Source organism: Haemaphysalis longicornis, unplaced genomic scaffold (assembly GCF_048455015.1).
Source record: "Haemaphysalis longicornis isolate Haplotype H1 unplaced genomic scaffold, Haemaphysalis longicornis Haplotype H1 scaffold_1, whole genome shotgun sequence".
NCBI classification, from domain to species: Eukaryota; Metazoa; Arthropoda; class Arachnida; order Ixodida; family Ixodidae; genus Haemaphysalis; species Haemaphysalis longicornis.
Window position 1 is genome coordinate 443,556,359 of NW_027526203.1, and position 18,255 is coordinate 443,574,613.

At 50.7% G+C, this 18,255-nt stretch overlaps 1 protein-coding gene across 4 annotated transcripts in view; it reads left to right on the top strand.

Moving 5' to 3' along the window:
- LOC144155872 (uncharacterized) overlaps positions 1–15,020 on the top strand; it is a 62,606-nt gene extending 47,586 nt beyond the window's left edge. For all 4 annotated transcript variants that reach the window (XM_077687564.1, XM_077687566.1, XM_077687565.1 and 1 more), the window contains 5 exons: positions 590–701; positions 7,630–7,911; positions 12,000–12,143; positions 13,569–13,658; positions 14,910–15,020. In XM_077687564.1, coding sequence (XP_077543690.1) covers positions 590–701; positions 7,630–7,911; positions 12,000–12,143; positions 13,569–13,649 — 619 coding nt within the window. In that variant the 3' untranslated portion in view covers positions 13,650–13,658; positions 14,910–15,020. The remainder of the gene's footprint in view (positions 1–589; positions 702–7,629; positions 7,912–11,999; positions 12,144–13,568; positions 13,659–14,909) is intronic.
- The last annotated feature ends 3,235 nt before the right edge of the window (positions 15,021–18,255 follow it).

Sequence of the window (18,255 nt, forward strand, 5' to 3'; positions counted from 1 at the left end):
GAGAGAGAGAGAGAGAGAGAGAGAGAGAGAGAGAGAGAGAGAGAGAGAGAGAGAGAGAGACTTAAACTGAGCTTGTCAATTCAGTGTGAGAAGTTTGTGGCCATTGGTTATTAGTCCAGCAATGACTGAGGTGGCCTTTATTATCAGGGAGATCTGTACCTCCCCGGAGTGGTGGGATATATGGAGCCTATTTCTTAGTGCCCACATTGCGCGTGCACCACTGCTGCTGTGTTGTGGGGGGCTAAGGATGTGTATGTATAGGGTGGCCCACTACTAAAGGGAACGCGGAAGCTCTCTTACAGACGCTCAGTTACGGATATGCCAGCGAGTTGAGTGCTTCGAGAGCATGGACTTCTGCTTTCTCTGCACCCGCCTGTTAACTGTAGTAGGCCTTCCGTGAAGTGGAGGCTATGTGTTCCAATGCACATTTCCTTTGACAGTGGACCATTTCATACGTATCGTGCAGTAGGATACTTAAGCATTTAGCAGGATCACAAAGGTTTCTACAGACAGCTGTTGCGGTTCATAAATATATGCAAATAGTTTAATTCCATCTTTTTTTTATTGTCGAAACGCATACATTTTCCAGACAATGCCTCGCTGAATCTGCCAAGAATTCTCCTAGCGCAGAAGTTAAATGCCCATCGCTCTGCGGGGACAAGCCTTGTGAAATGCCCGTACTCGACACTGACATCAGGGCGGTAAGTCACATCCTGCAATAGCTGAGTGTGCCCACGTCGCCACCTCACTGCGGCAGTATCATATGCACATGCGCCTCTTCCCAATATAATCATGACACAACCTTCAGATACACGCGAGGTCAAGTTTTCGCTCTCAGTGCCTGACAACATGGCCATTCATGGTCTCTTCCTTGCTCTCGCTTTACTCATAGTTCCATTCACTGTACTCGTACTAGAAACCAAGAGGTTCCTAGCAATGTCCTTGCATAAAAGCAAAAAAGAGGTTATTTTTTCCCCAAGAGAAGAAACGAAGTAAAGACGATAAAAAGATGAGGCAAACAGGCAATAACAAATAGCTGGAGAAAAAAATAAAATTGGCAATGTTGTTGAGGTGTATCAGGCCGCAAAGTGTGATACTAAAAAAAAAAAAGCCCTGTGATAACTCCAAGGGTAGTGCGTTCCCTTTTAAATCTGTGGCAGATTATTGGAGAACAAAGATGTTTGTACAGCCTGCTCAAAATTTGATGAGGCATGCATGGTTTGTAAAAATAAAACAAACTACTTGACACATTTTGTTAGAAAGTACTAGAACCAATTGAAATCCATGCATTGGATATGACCACCTTCCTCGAAGCCCTTGAGCTTAAGGATAACATGCTGACAGTTGACTGAAAAGCTGTGGAGGCAACTAAAAGGAGACAAGGATTTCTATAGAGAAAAATCAGAGAGGAGAATAACATGTGAAAATACTATTGTCACACACGTCATTTCCCCGGTGTAAAGGGTGTGCCAGTAGAAATCAATCTAGTGGCACTGTACATTGCACCCACGATGTTAAGCTTTTAAGGGTGCTTTGTTGAATAGCATTCCATCTAAATGAAATAGATTGCCATAGCTTCACTGCTGACGGGTGCATGTGCATATTGTCACGTAGCCAAGGACGAAGCAGTTGTTTGGAAAAGAAACAAGTTTATTGGAGCGAACTTGTGCTCCCCTAACAACTGAAAAGAATACAGAGGCGGCGAAGCAGTGGTCAACAAAGTGACGTTACGTGAGTCGGAGAGCGTCGCAGAATCGAATGCCCCGGCGTCCGCACTGCAGGCTTTTTATCTTTTGGCGCGCGTGGTTCTCGAAACGTCGATTCGCATCGAGAACATAGTAGATCCAAGAAGATTATTCTGGGCTGTTCACGTTAGATCGGAATGCTCTCCCTATCACAACAGATAACACATGCGGCACAGAAAGAAAGAATGGAACACGCGCTTCCCTTGGCGCAGAGATAACACAGACCGGCGCAGCCGGCGGTAAAAGCAAAACACAAATAAACAAACCCAATGTATGGTTCGCGGCATTACCCCCCCTCTAAGAGTGCATCGACCCGATGCTAACATAAGCGACAGTCCGAACAAATGAAAATAAAAGTTCGTCATCGTCCGTAGAAAGGTTTTAAGCGAACCACGTGGACGACTTCAGGCCGCGTGCGTTGTCGTGATGTGCCGGAGTCACCATCGGGGATCACTTCGTAGGAAAGTTGGCCAACACGTCGTAGAATCTGGTAGGGTCCGAAATACCGTCGCAGGAGCTTCTCACTGAGTCCGCGTCGTCGGATGGGAGTCCAAACCCACACACGATCCCCTGGTTGGTACTCGGCGTCTCGGCGTCGGAGGTTGTAGCGGCCCGCATCCACCAGCTGCTGGTTCGTTATACGAACTCGAGCGAGCTGGCGGGCCTCCTCCGCACGTTGAAGATATCCGTGGACGTCGGCGTTGAGGTCGTCGTCTTCTACGTGCGGAAGCATGGCGTCGAGCATCGTAGTCGGCCTTCTACCGTAGACAAGCTCGAACGGCGTCAGCTGCGTCGTCTCCTGGATAGCCGTGTTGTACGCAAATGTGACATACGGGAGCACTTCGTCCCAAGTCTTATGTTCAACGTCAACGTACATTGACAGCATATCTGCGATTGTCTTGTTCAGACGTTCTGTTAGTCCGTTCGTTTGGGGGTGGTACGCCGTCGTTCTTCGGTGATCCGTGTTGCTGTAGCGTAATACTCCTTGCATCAGCTCCGCAGTAAATGCCGTTCCACGGTCTGTGATTAGGACTTCCGGGGCTCCATGCCGCAGCACAACTTGGCTTACAAAGAACTTCGCCACTTCTTGTGCAGTCCCCCTCGGAAGAGCGGCGGTCTCTGCGTAGCGCGTCATGTAGTCTGTCGCTACGACAATCCACTTGTTCTGTGATCGTGACGTAGGGAACGGGCCTAAAAGGTCCATTCCAATCTGTTGAAATGGTCTCGATGGGACGGCGATCGGTTGCAGAAGTCCGGCGGGTCTTGTCGGCGGCGTTTTTCGTCGCTGGCAGTCACGGCAGCTCCGGACGTAGTGGGTGACGTCAGAGGTAAGGCCGGGCCAGTAGTACCTCGCCTTGATTTTTCCAATAGTGCGGGCTGTGCCCAGATGTCCGGAAGACGGGTCGTCGTGGCACGCTTCCAAAATTTCGTCACGAAGGTCCGCGGGGATGACGAGAAGGTAATTCGCTCTTGTTCCGGGGCTGAAATTCTTCTTCACAAGGACGGAGTTTCTCAGGCTGAATGCTGGTAAGCTGCGTTTGAAGGTCCTAGGAACGGCAACGTTGCATCCCTCGAGGTACTCGATTATGACGCGTAAGTCGGGGTCAGCACGCTGCTGGGCGGCTAGGTCGCTCTCCGTCACAATCCCGAAGAACGCGCTGTCTTCATCAGAGTCTTGTGGTGGTGGGTCGACGGGGGCGCGGGACAGGCAGTCGGCGTCGGAGTGTTTCCTGCCGGATTTATAAACGACTGTAACGTCGAACTCCTGCAGGCGCAAGCTCCACCGCCCAAGACGGCCAGAGGGGTCCTTCAAATTGGCGAGCCAACACAGCGCATGGTGGTCTGTTACAACCTTGAATGGCCTTCCATACACGTATGGGCGAAATTTTGAAATCGCCCATATAATAGCCAGGCACTCTTTCTCAGAGGCAGAATAGTTTTTCTCCTCCTTCGACAGACCACGGCTGGCATAGGCGATTACCCTTTCGCAGCCGCTTTGCTTTTGGACAAGGACGGCACCCAAGCCTATATCACTGGCGTCGGTGTGCATTTCCGTTTCGGCATTTTCGTCGAAATGAGCGAGCACGGGCGGGCTTTGCAGGCGTTTTTGCAGCTCGCCGAATGCTTTTTCTTGGTCGTTTTCCCAGCTGAAAGGGGTGCTATCTTTCGTCAAGCGCGTGAGTGGCTCTGCAATTCGTGCGAAGTTTGCGACGAAGCGCCGGTAGTATGCGCACAGCCCGAGAAATCTTCGCACGCCCTTCTTGTCTTTCGGCCTTGGGAAGTTCGCAATGGCTGATGTTTTTGCCGGGTCAGGTAGGACTCCCGCGGCGTTGACGACGTGGCCCAAGAACTTGAGTTCCCCGTATGCGAAACGGCACTTTTCAGGCTTCAGCGTCAACCCCGACGTACGAATGGCCTCGAGTACAGACTCCAACCTTGCAAGGTGTTCGTCGAAAGTCCGGGCGAATACCACTACGTCGTCGAGGTATACGAGGCAGGTGTGCCACTTAAGGCCAGCTAGCACAGTGTCCATGACTCTTTGAAACGTCGCTGGTGCTGTGCACAGCCCAAACGGCATCACCTTGAACTCGTATAGGCCGTCTGGGGTTATAAATGCAGTCTTCTCTCGGTCTCTCTCGTCCACTTCAATTTGCCAGTAGCCGGTCTTCAGGTCCATCGATGAGAAGTACTTCGCGTGGCAGAGGTGGTCGAGGGCGTCGTCGATTCGGGGGAGGGGGTACACGTCCTTTTTCGTGATTTTGTTGAGTCGCCGGTAGTCAACACAAAACCTTAATGTGCCGTCTTTTTTCTTTACGAGTACGACGGGCGCAGCCCAGGGGCTTTTCGATGGCTGTATAATGTCGTCGCTGAGCATGTCGTCGACTTGAGTCCGGATGGCTTCCCGTTCGTGTGAAGAGACGCGGTACGGTGACTGTCGGGTAGGTCGGGCTCCGTCTTCGATTATTATTCGGTGCTTCGCTAGAGGGGTCTGACGTAGTTTTGCGCTCGACGAAAAACATTCGCTATAGCGACGCAGCAAAGCCAATAATTTTTTCCGTTGTTCTTGCGGTAGCGCCGGATTCACGTCGAATGGCTGCGGGAGCTTGAAGGTTTCTACGGGTGTGCGTTCAAAGTCGGCGACTGCGATCACATCACTTGCTTCTTGCGTTTCTTCGAGGAACGCAACTGCAGCTCCCTTGTTTAAATGCTGGTACTCTTCGGTGAAATTAGTGACCAAAACGTGAGATTGGCGTTGCTTAAAGTGCGCAATGCCTCTTGCGACGGAGACACCGCGGTCGAGAAGCAACTTTCGATCACTCTCTACGATAGCGTCGATGTCAGAAGCAGCATCCTCACAGTAGACGGCGATCATCAAGCTTGCGCGGGGTGGCAGGGTGATGTGATCGTCGGCGATCCTGACAGCAGCACGGTGATCGGGGTTCGGCTGCGGCGTCGTGGAGTGATCGGAGGAAAATGTTATCGACTTGGTCTGCAGGTCAATTATTGCGCCGTTGTCCGTCAGAAAGTCCATTCCGAGAATCACGTCGCGGGAGCAGTTAGGCAGAACGACGAACGCCGCAGGGTACGTTGTGCCGTCTATGGTGACGCGCGATGTGCACGTTCCACTTGGCGTCACGAGGTGGCCTCCTGCTGTGCGTATGTGCGGACCGTCCCATCTGGTCATAACTTTCTTCAGCTTAGACGCAAATGGTCCGCTCATTACGGAGTAGTCGGCTCCCGTGTCTACGAGGGCGACTACATCAAAACCGTCGATGGACACCTTGACGTCGGATGCCGCCTTCCTCGAGTTCCGGGTGCGTCGGGGCGTCGCATCTCGGCTTGTGCGTGTTGACGGTCGGGCACTGTGCGTCGTCGTTGTCCACGTCTTCTCAGCGGACGTCTCGGTCAGGTCGGGTAAGCGTCGCGGCGTATAGCTGTCGTCGTGTTCGGGAGTCTCGTCAGGGTTAGGTCGGGTCGTTGGGATGATGGCATGTCGTGAATCACTGTCTTCGGCGAGTCCTTGCGTCGTTGGAGGGTTTTCATTTTTCCGCCGTTGTGCAACTTTACCTCCCGAAGTTGCTGCTTTTAGTTTCCCCCGCGTGGGCTGGGGGACCTTCCACGTGAGAAGTCAGCAGTGCTGCGGCGGTTCGGTGACTGATACGGGTAGGGCGACGGTGAACGGTTGAAGCGGGCTGGTCCTCGGTTGGTGTTGGAGAGGTATTCTTCGATCTCAGCAGGGCGCTGGCCGTATCGGGGGCGTGGGGCGTCGACGGAGAACCCTCGCAAACCGAGCCTCTTGTATGGGCAGCGACGGTAAATGTGGTCGGCCTCTCCGCAGTGGTAGCACAGAGGACGGTTATCGGGAGTTCGCCATACGTCCGTCTTCCTCGGCGTCTGGTTTCGGGCTACCGGGGGTCGGGCGGGTGACAGTGGGCGGCGGTACGGCGGGGCCTCTTGACGGCGTGTTGGAGCAGGGCGGGGTCGACGAACAGCCGCGGAGTATGTCATAGCTTGTGGCTCTCGGGGTACCTCGGATGGCGTAGAAGTTCCCAACGCTTGTTGCACTTCTTCTCTAATCACGTCGGTGAGGGAAGCGACTTGGGGATGCGGCGGCGTTGGGAGAAGTTTCCGCAGCTCCTCTCTCACTATTGCGCGGATAGTCTCGCGTAGGCTGTCGGCCGGGATCCGCGTGCTGCCAAAGTCGTTCTCATTGGCCGCGCAAACAAAGTTGCGGTCATACTGCTTAGCACGTATTTCGAGGGCTTTTTCAATGGTGCTGGCTTCGGTCACGAATTCGGCGACGGTTTTGGGCGGATTTCGGACAAGTCCAGCAAACAGTTCCTCCTTCACTCCGCGCATTAAGAAGCGCAACTTCTTTTCTTCCGTCATTTCGGGGTCCGCGCGGCGAAATAGCTGCTTCATCTCCTCAACGAAGATCACGACACCTTCGTTGGGGTGTTGCGTGCGTGTTTCCAACAAAAGGGCGGCTCTTTCTTTCCGCACGACGGTAGTGAAGGTCTTAGTGAACTCGCTTTTGAACTGAGCCCAGTTTGTCAAGGAGCTCTCGTGGTTCTCGAACCAAGTGCGAGCCGAATCTTCCAAGTAAAAGAAAACGTGCCGGAACGTTTCTGCGTCGTCCCACCTGTTGAATTTCCGGACGCGCTCCAGTTTCTCCAACCATTCTTCTGGGTCTTCTGCGGGGGCTCCTCGGAATGATGGCGGTTCCCGTGGCTGCTGCAGAACGACAGGAGGATTGCCTTGGTTGAGCATGGTGCTGGTTGCGACGTTTTTCTTCTTCGTCTTCTCCGGTAGCAGACCGAACTCGGGTGGTAAATCTTGCACGCGGAGGCTGGCTCTTGTTGGACTGGCTTGGCGGCTTCCAGAGGTTGTAGTGGGCATGAAGGGTGCGTACCCAGCACCTCCACCAGATGTCACGTAGCCAAGGACGAAGCAGTTGTTTGGAAAAGAAACAAGTTTATTGGAGCGAACTTGTGCTCCCCTAACAACTGAAAAGAATACAGAGGCGGCGAAGCAGTGGTCAACAAAGTGACGTTACGTGAGTCGGAGAGCGTCGCAGAATCGAATGCCCCGGCGTCCGCACTGCAGGCTTTTTATCTTTTGGCGCGCGTGGTTCTCGAAACGTCGATTCGCATCGAGAACATAGTAGATCCAAGAAGATTATTCTGGGCTGTTCACGTTAGATCGGAATGCTCTCCCTATCACAACAGATAACACATGCGGCACAGAAAGAAAGAATGGAACACGCGCTTCCCTTGGCGCAGAGATAACACAGACCGGCGCAGCCGGCGGTAAAAGCAAAACACAAATAAACAAACCCAATGTATGGTTCGCGGCAATATAATGCCCCGCCGTGCCGCCGCAGTGCCTGTCGGCCGAGGACTACCAGGCGCTGCAGGAGCGGGGGCTACGCGAAGCCGAGAACAGCGGCAAGGAGCCTTCGTTCCATTGCAAGACGCCAGACTGCAAGGGCTGGTGTGTGTACACCCGCGAAGCACAAGTCTTCGACTGCCCCATCTGCAACCAGCAGAACTGCCTCGGCTGTGAGGCCATCCACAAGGATATGAATTGTGCTGATTACCAGGCCGATCTCAAGCGCAGGGCAGAGAATGACTCCGCTGCCAGAGCCTCACTCAACTTCCTAGAGGTTGGGCCTCTCCTTCGACCTTTCCTCACTGACATTTTTTTCCTGCGGTTGCTTTTGTGGCTTGGCAAGAGGATGAGTGGCTAGTTCGGGCAAGAGATTTGAGGCCGACGCCTGTGCCTGCACTGCTCACCTCATCAGCGCATTTTAGAAATTACTGCAAAAGCTGCTAATGCCGCATTTTATTGTAGAATATGGTGCGTGCCGAGACTTAAATTAAGCGAAAATTTGTCTGCATGCAAATGTCACGGATCACCATCATTGCCGTGACCCGCTCTTGACCAATGTGAGGAGCAGGATTCTCAGCAGAAAAGATCGAGAGTGGTGGTGGTCATCCGACTGCTTGTGTTGGTTAAGGGGGATTCACATGGGCGATAATATCCATCCACTTCCTCCCCTCCTCGCGCTGCGTATCACGTGACCACACATCATGCCTTCGTGCGAGGCAGCCGGCACAAGCACACACAGCGGGCCTTTGGGAGCTGCGCCACTGGGATCGGGGACGATTTGTCCAAGTTTAACAGGCGATCCCCACCTCGTTGGAGAATCCTTTGCTGTTGGTGGAATGTTCTTGCCCGTCTGGCAATTCTGCTTCCATGACTCGCTCTTATCTGAGTTTCCTATGGCGGTGATATGCGGTACGGTGACTTGGCGCATTGGCAGCAGCCACCAAATGCCAGAAACTTTGGCCCGGCTTGCACACCTATCAGTTATGTGCAGCAATTCAAATCAGCACGAGTCACAAAAAGCGATGGGCGCAAGTTGCCAGACGGGTGAGAAGTATTTCGCGAGCAGCAACAAATCTCACTGAGGCTGCCCCTGATCTCAGCGGCGCCGCTCTGGAGGACGCATGGAGGCGTGATGTGCAGTCACGTACATGATATGCGGCGCGGGGAGGGAGCGGATGGACTTTATCCCCCGTATGAATCCTCCCATATAAGCATAAATCCTTATTAAAAGACCATATTAGGAATGCTGACGTGCCGTTGTTTCCTTTGAGGAGCACTATCTGCATCCTACTTCCTCATAGTTGACGGTGGTCCAGAATAGCAAGGAGCAGAAATATATGACCTAAAAATTGCGACAATGTGGCACGTCATTTGCTCCTCACTGACGGGATGAGCAGTTTGTGGAGGAGAGCAAACTTGTTGGCACCTGAATGCATGAAGCAGCCATTACATAAAACATCACTTTGTTTTTACTAGTTCCTTGGGAAGGGGAACCCTGAACGTTCTTCCTCATTCATTCTAGTGGATTCCCTGCAGAAAAAATTTGCCGTTTCAGATGTCCTGTCTTTACCTACTGCTACTACGCTTGTTTAACAGAGTAATTCACAGCTAGCACAGCAGCATATGAGAACAGTTTACCTCTCGCAAGCAATGCTGCAATGTATTGTGCGATTCAGTGTAGCGTGCTTCCCTCATCTCTCCACTGCCCTGTGTACGTGACTTTTGTCCCCATTCCTGTTCCCCATTCCATTAAAGGGGCCATGCACACAAAATGTCAGTTTGGTTGATTCGAAAGGTTGCCTCATTAGAATAACACTGACACCACTTTTAGCGCAAACTTCACTCAAATAGGCTATATAATTAGGAAAAAGGGCATGGCCATGCTACCCACTAGCTCATTTCCCGCACTAGAACCTATGACGTATTATGGGCAGCTGTGCAATTGGCTGAGGCCGGCAAAAGCAAACGCAGCTTAGGCAGGGCTGACAAGCTTGCAGAACGAGCTATTTGCACTTAAATTAAACGCATATTTATTTCGCAGCTGTAAAAATGGTGGGGTAAACAAGATAAGTTACGAAAGTACACAAGCACCAGTGCGTACTGCTGTTGGTACTGCGCGCACTATGTTTGTTAGACCTGACAGCGGTCCGGCGCTTTGGGGTTGTCTCACAAAACACTGGCTGATTGGCATGAGTGACATTGTCTTATGTGACCTTGTTTGTCAAACACACCCAATGTTTCCCGAAACAATTGCTACCAACCATAATAAAAACAAGCCAGGTGCAAATGCAGTCAGAAACAAAGCAAATGCAGACAGCGGTTCTGAGCGGTATGGTGGTGCCATCTAAGAGGACTGACGGTAAGCAAGGCATTTCATAGTTCACTGCCGACTAAACAGCCCAGAAATGTTCGCTTGAATACCTGCTCTGGATGCATCAACGCAAACGTCTTGAAACACACGATTTAGCAGGAGAATCAAAATTTTGGCTTAAATTGTTTAATTTCTCAGTGAATAAAGCATTGTTTGCAGCCAGGCAAGCGCTGGGGCACGACAAAACATTAAATCTTTCGAATAAAACTAACTTTTGTTTTGTCTGCATGGCCCCTTAAGGCATGGTTTCTCAAAGTGGGTTCCGCGGAACCTAGGGGTTCCGCAGGCCCCTCCTCAGGGTTCCGCGAGCCACTGATAAATTTTCCCTGGTTCCGCAGTCGCAAAGTCTTATATGGTGAACTTGAGGTGCGATCGATCTAAGGAACCTCCATTACTCACGCCCGAGTGTCAGTAAGCACATCTCGTCGCATAACAGAAACACGCGAGCTGCGCAATAAATCTCGCCAGCAGCTTGTAGCCAGCCAGACTCCGAAAACTGGCCACGTGGTTAAACTATTGCACTTGAATCTCGGCCTTATATTACCCCCATGCGCATTTCTCCTGTTTGGAGATAGGTGCCGCTAGCGTGCGCATTCGCGTAAAGTCGACGGGAAAAAAAAAACGATACCCTTGCTTGCTTTTGAATTTATTGCACGTTCATGTAGCATGAACGTAATGAAAAATGGTGGGAGGGGGGGAAGGGGGGTTCCTTGGCACTTAACGGAACTTAGCAGGGTTCCCTGGGACCAACATGCTTGAGAACCACTGCCTTAAGGCATGCACTTAAATTTGGCACCGAAATTAGATTTATCACTGGGTAATCCCACTACCAGTTCTGCATGTGTAGTGGCTTGGCTAGTGGTATACCCCACAGCATTCTGTATTTTCCCCAACTTGGTAGCTAGTAAACCAGTTATAGCTTTGGCTCATTATACCCCTAACTGGGATTTTTCAACATGCCATCATTCCAGGAAATTTGCTTAGTGTGTCTAGTGGTCTCTTTAACTTGCCTGCTCAGGGGAGTTCTGAGCAGCTCCAAGCAGCTTTATTTGCCCGGAAAATTCTATGGTTTGAGCAGCTTTGAGCTGCCCAGGCAAATTAAAGAGATCATAGGTTAGCTTAGCACTTATCATGGTGCGCAATATTAATTCAACTTCTGTGACTGATTTTGTTTGAGCTTCTAAACTCCCATGTATTAAAAAATATTACGCGCCGCACTCCCAGCATGTAATACTGGATTTATTGCAAGTTGGATGAAGTGGGAACCACCCAAAGAAGAAAAAGAATGCGGCATATTCCTTTAAGTTACAGAGTGTTGGGTTGATGCTGCTCATAGCAGTGGCTGCCCTGTTACAAGGAGCACTGCTCATTCCCATTAGTATCCGTAGGTGGCCCAACTTGTGGATCATGGCCTTGATGATTATGATGGTGGCGATGCACCATGACATACTTGCCTAGGTATACGGTTTTACTTGGAGCCAGGCAGCTAGCTAGGGCGTCATATTCAACCGTGAAATTAAAGCTGAGATTTAGTGTGGACCTTTCATGTACGTCGACATAATGTAGGTATGTGCGAGTGTTCACAACATCTATATTAGCGAATTTTAGTTGACCATTTTTTAGGGTTGCTCCGCTCCGATAGCAAGCGGGAGCGCCATTGCATATGTGTGGCACGCCTGGCCACCAATGGCATTGGCTCCGGTTGCACTGAGCATGCTCTGTGAAACCGGAGACTGCAGTCCTCCAATACCGGAGCGAATCGTCGAAAACGGTCAGCTAAAGCTCTCTATTGAAGCGAACAATGCAGTATTCTATTCCACTTCCAGTCAAATAACACTATCTGAAAAGTTTGGATATTTTTGAAGTACTGCAAAGTTCGAGAATACAAAAAGAAGAGAGGTATTTACATGGCAGAAGCGCCATAAGACTATCACCTTTTAACGACATTTGCAGCAAACGCGGCCTTTTTGTTGTTTCTTGGACGGGTGCAGGAGCTGCTGAAGAGCGGACAGGCGATGCGATGCCCCCAGTGCCGCGTGGTGATAATCAAGCGGTCCGGCTGCGATTACATGGTGTGCACCTCGTGCAAGACTCAGCTTTGTTGGGCCACCAAGGGAGCCCGGTGGGGGCCGAACGTGAGTGCCGTCACAACTGCCGTCGTCTCAATCGCTTTTTTTTTTTATTTCACTGCGTTGAACCGCATAGCCCAACCAGGGCTACTCAACATGCAGCCCAGCCTGCCCTCTCTGAGAGGAGAAGGAAAATACATAATAACAAATAACTGCTGCGAGCACCGCGCTCAAATCACAAAATCTGTGACAGGATGGGGAAAGAAACATGCTTTTTGCATACAATACAACAGCGATGTCTCGGATGGGAACAGAGGGATGGCAACAAGTGGCGCTTATTTTACGCGGAGGAAGTGGCCGGAGTGTGAAGCTCGGCGCGGTGCCTGCTGAAATAAAAACAGTCTAACCTGAGGTGTTATCGAGGGGAGCGTCAGCCGACTAGTGGCCACAGATGTGCTGCTGCACCATCCCCTGTGCACATGCCCTGGCATCACCTCGACGGACGTGTGCGCTCTCTTTTGTGTGTGTCTGTGTTTGCGTGTGTGTGCATGCGTGCATGTGTGCGTGTACGTGTGTGCATGTGTGTGTGCATGTGCGCATGTGTGCGTTTAATTTCTGAGGTGCGCTCTTAGAGCCCTATGATGCGTTGCAGCCACTGCAAATTTAGGCACAGTTTCGCTGTTGCAGACAACGCTAATGGACACCCGCTTTCTCGCCCAATGGGTTATTTAATACTTTAGCATTACAATTGCAAAGTCATTGCTGTGGATGCTGCCATGTGGCAAGACCTACAGCACTGTGGAAACTTCTCAGAGCAGCGTGATGAGTCAGCCGGACAGTCAGGCACACGATAGCAATGTTGACACCGGCACTTTCTTCAGACAAAGTCAATTGTCACTTTTGTTGGTTGGAAACAACTAAAAATCGTATATTACTTGTTATTGTGAATACGTTTAGAAGAAGTCCGTGTGCACTGTGTGTAATAAATCAGTATAACTCGAGTGCAAGCATGAATGGTGGCTTGGTGGCTACACCTTTTGCCTACGTCCCGGCTTCACTGACAGCACTTTTTTGTTAACAAACATGCCGTTTTTGTGCAGCACACTTTGAAGAAGCCATTATGCACGTTACCTGCGATATACCATAAAAGTCAGTAGTCACCTTCCAGTTTGTACCTATATGGAGACATGCGAGTGGCAGCATGTTAGGCCACATCGTAGAAAAATATCCTAGTGAAAATTTCGTCATATGTAATGGCTGGTTGGTAGGAAGAACAAGCATGTATCTCTCCTGATCGCCCCCCACACTAATCACTTGTCTCAGAACTGTGTTTCATACTTGAGTCCAAAGAGTTTTGCATGCTTCTGGTGCCTCAATTGTGCCATGTGGAGTGTGAAAGAAAAAAAAGGATGGTCACTAATTTGTGGGCACAGTGACATACTTGGTCATGAAGCAAGAAATTGCATGGGTGCATTTTGCTTCTCTTTGCAGGGTCCGGGTGACACAAGCGGTGGCTGCCGATGTGGCGTGAATGGCGTGAAATGCCACCCTGAGTGCACAACCTGCCACTAGTTGCAGCACGTAAGTCACGACAAATCCTAAACCCAGCCTACATTCCTCTCAGCCGTGTTTTAGTACCTGCGTAAGTAAAATTTTGCTGTTAAAATTCCGTGAACATGCTGAAGACATAAATACAGGTGAACAAAGAAATAAAGGGCAATCACCATCTCTTGGTAGAAAACAGATCAACACGTCCGGTGCCAAGGGTCAAGATACAATATTCGTGAAACAGAAACTACAACTTTGAATGTTTCATCACAAAACATGTCATCTGGAAAACTAATGAGCAAAAACAATAAGCTATACGTAAGAGATTGAGGGAAAAAAAATCAGAGCTAAAGAGAAACTTGCCAACAATCGCCAAAGCCTGAACCTGCAGTTTCCCTTGATAGCTCCCAAATTCCTTATTGTTTAATTAAAATGCAGCTCTGCGCCACAGTTACTTTTCTTCGCTGTTCGAAAATGTTTTATCATCACGATATGTCATGTTCGAGCTCCCAACTGTGCAAAAGAAGACAGCGCTGCTGTTGTCATTGTTTGCAGTCTGCTATATGTTCTTCAACTACAAAAAATCTAGGCCAGCTTCATCTGGTTTAGATCGAGAGCTCGGCTGGCGGCGACTTAGGCTTCTGGACTAAGTTGAACCCTCACAACCATGGACCACGTCAACAAAACCCTGGTTTAAATAGAATTTTTCACCCTCCTAGTCCAATTGCTGCGAGAGGATGCAATCTGAATGTCAACGACTGCAGTTAGCTTTGAAAAACCAATTAATAACACAAACAAGTATAAGTGCAAAATGATGTTAACTGTTGTTAAAATGATGTTAACTGCATTAACTTAATTGTTCCCACTGCCACTGAGAAAGACCTCCTTGCATTGGCATTTTGTGCATCTATGGTCATCTGTTGCTTACTGAAGGGCTGGAATTCACCGCGGTGTCATACAGTAAGGCAAGTTAAATGGCACATTACCTTATCAATTAATGATCTCACAAGCGTAGAACGCCCACCCGTGACTCCTGGTCTAGGGAACCCAGCGTGCACAACTGAATCCCGTGGTTTGAAAGCACATTAATCTACATTCATTAACTTAAAATGTAAATGTCAAACCAATTATCGGAACACCCACAAAACGAATATGTGTTGGATGTCCATGGCACCGTAACTCTTTGCACAAGCTAGCCATGAGCCAAACACAGCAAGTGAATCAGAACATGGGGCTTTGCGGTGGTCTCAATACTTAAGGTTCTTTCTCCGTTTTGTTCTGCAGGGAAAAATTCCACGCTGCCAGACGCCTGACCTTTGCCCACTGTTTCTACGTTCTAGGTTATACAATATGGGGAAAACTGGTGTGTAATTTGTAATAAATATTTTGTTCTTTTGTCCGACGCTGCACTACTTCGTTTACTCCCAAAATTGGCTTTGGTTAACTACCATTCACGATTTCTTGATTGCAATTTGCTCAAATTTGGCAAAGCCACATAAAGCTGTTTCAAGGTTGTTCTATGTCTGATTTTTTTTTAGCTAGAAACATCTGGTGGAGCCGCAACTTGCCTGTATCGCCATGAGCCGTCGTGTTGATAGTTTCAGGGTAGGGTGGGGCGGGAGGGGCAGTTGCGGGCTTATCTGGTAGGCTCGGGTTAGTATCAGCCTTCAATCTCAGCTGATGAACTGATGCTATGTTGTCCGGGTGACGAGAATCAAGTGACGCGAGGCTATAGGCTGGCGAAAATTTCACAGCAGCTAGCCAATTTCGGTCATTGCCACGCACGTAACAAGCAGCACTGATTGACCACCGAGGGGCTTTTAGTTACCCTGCCATGGCACACATGCATATCAATCAAAACGTTCCTGAGCAAGTGGATTGGCGCTCACACTCGATTTGTAAGGTTACCACCGCTGTTAGGGGATCGGATCCCCCGATCCCGTATTCCATAACACACTGAAGCTCTGTTAGGAGCTTAATTGCGAGTCCTCACTTAGCGGGGACGAGTCCCATTGACGCATCATATTAAAGGGGGACGTGGCTTTCAACTTTGGAAAAATTACCAAAACATCGTTTTTTTTTGTTTTTTTTTTTTTTCAAGGCCACATATTCGGCTTCTATGTCTTCTAATCTGCGCGTTTGCAAAGTTTCTCCGCCGAAAACAGTCGCAAAGTGGCATCAAAAATACTTTTACTAGCGGCGGTGCCAAATATCAGCGCAAAAGGGCAAAAAAAAAAAAAAAATGGCGCGCTGTATCTCCGCAACAGTGCCACTCGGCGCGGCCATTTTGGTACCAATAGATCGGCCGAACGAGAGAGAGAGAGAGAAGTGATTCGGTGGAAGAAAGGAAAGGAAAGTGCACTGGGGATATTATTGAGCTCAGTAGGGCGCTCACCTGCATACAACCCAGTGCGGTGGGGAGGGGAAGAGGGGATAAAAGACTTGGGAGGAGGTTAGGGGTGGAATAGAAAAGGCGTGAAAGAGAAAGACAGGCAGAAAAGAGAGAGAGAGAGAGAGAGAGAGAGAGAGAGAGAGAGAAAATTCCCCCGCATTTCCCCGAGGGGGAGAATGTGAAAGTGCGAATGCACGGTTGTCGGCCCGCTTGCGGCGCTTGCGCTCAGCCCCCGCAGCCCACCGCCTCGCCGCCTTCTCTTCCATCTCTTCCATCGGGTTTGTAGTATCACGTGTACACCACGCAGTTATCAAGCCGCTATAACGCCGCTGAGTCGCCAACGCACGCCGCTGACGACGTAGTTTGAACGCGTTAAAGATATAAGGCGCGTTACTCACACTGATATCAGCGTGTCGTCCGTGGCTTCATTCCACTTCCGGCCACCGTAGCGTGCGGACGCGGAATCATGAGCTCCCTTGGAGCGGCGTTTGCGGCTCAGTCTGGCCGCGGTAACAGGATTGAAGTGAACGGCGATGACGAGTACCAAGTTATTTTGCCCCAACTGCCGACAGGACGTATCGTGTTGAATACGGTGTTTCTACACGGGGACGTGAAAGCCAGACCGTTCCGCGTCGAGGACTTCATGAGACATGCTCGCACGTGTTGGTATGCTCTCCGACGTGATAGCGTTGGGGGCGTACCAGATCAACCACGTGTGGGCGGTGACCTTCAAAAGTGCCGAGGCTACAAAGAAGATGCTGGCGGCCGGCGAGCAGGAAGTGAAGGGACGCCGGTGCCTCGTCGTGGATCCGCAGGACCAGCAGGTGAGGCTTAAGCTTCACTGGCTGCTGCACGGCGTTGAAGACGAGGACGTGCGTACCGCCCTTGCTTCTTATGGCAAGGTCATTGAAGTCAGCAAGGAAAGATGGCGCGTGCATGGAGTGCAGGACAAGGGGTCCACGACGCGGGCGGTAACGCTCAAGCTCAAGGCCGGGTTGACGGTGGAAGATTTGCCGCATCAAATCAGGGTCGCAGGCGAGTTGGCCCTCTTGGTGGCGCCAGGCAGGCCCATGCAATGTTTGCGCTGGCAAGGGACTGGTCACGTTCGCCGTGACTGCAAGGTGCCTCGCTGCTCGAAATGCCGTCGGTTCGGCCATGCAGATGCGGATTGCGTCCGCACTTACGCCAACGTGACGGGGCCTGCGGGTAGAGAAGAGTTTTCAGAGCACTTGATGGACGTGGCCGAGGCGGAAGCAGCAGCACAAGGCACGGGAAACCTGGAAAAGGTGGAGGCGACCCCTGCAAGTCCGTCCCAAGACACGGAGCCAAAGAAACAGGAGGAGGTGGCAGCGTGTGTTACTGCGATTCCAGTGGACGGTTTAGAAAACCAACAGCCCACTGAAGTTGAGCCCGAATCAAGTGAGGATGAGACCATGGAGGCAGGCGGGCAAGCAAGCGCTGGGAACAACGGCAAGCGCGGCCTTGACAAGACGGACGAGGGAGAGGAAGATGGAGCCATGGCCACCAGCGAAGAGCCGCCGCTGAAAACTAACCCGGGGCGACGCTCTTCCTCTGTGAAACCGCGTCCCAGCGTCGTGAAGAGACGCGGACGCCCAGGAACGCCGGCAACGCAGCAACCGGCACCAGCAACGCCGTCGACGCAGCAGCCACCCCCTGTCTCCACGGCGGAGGAGGGCAGCGTCTAGCGAAACGCGGACGCGAAAGGGCGAGCACCATGCCGGCGGTCTCTAATATTTAAAGGGAGGCGAAATGGAAGGGTCCCTGAATGTAGCAACATTAAACGTCCGGGGTCTGGCTTCAAAGAGAAAACAAAGCCAGGTATATAGCCTTTTAATCGATCAGGACATCGATGTGCTAGCAGTTCAGGAGACGAAGGTGGACGGAGAGGAAGAGACCGAGGGCATGGTGCGCCGTTTCACGTCGAGTTACTACGCTTCTGTAAGTCACGCTGTGGGGACGTCGGCGGGTTGTGTGTTGCTCGTAAAGAAGTTGCCGGGTCTGGAAATGCGAGCGGTCACAGCATGTCTTTCTGGCCGCCTTGTTGTGTGCGATTGCCAGTGCAACTCTGTCGAGTACAGAATTATTTGTGTGTACGCGCCAAATGCATTGGAGGCCAGGTTAGATTTTTTTGATAGCCTCAAGCAACACTTAAACACCGAAAGGCGGCTTATGTTATTGGGGGATTTTAACTGTGTACTGTCGAGCCGTGATAAAGCA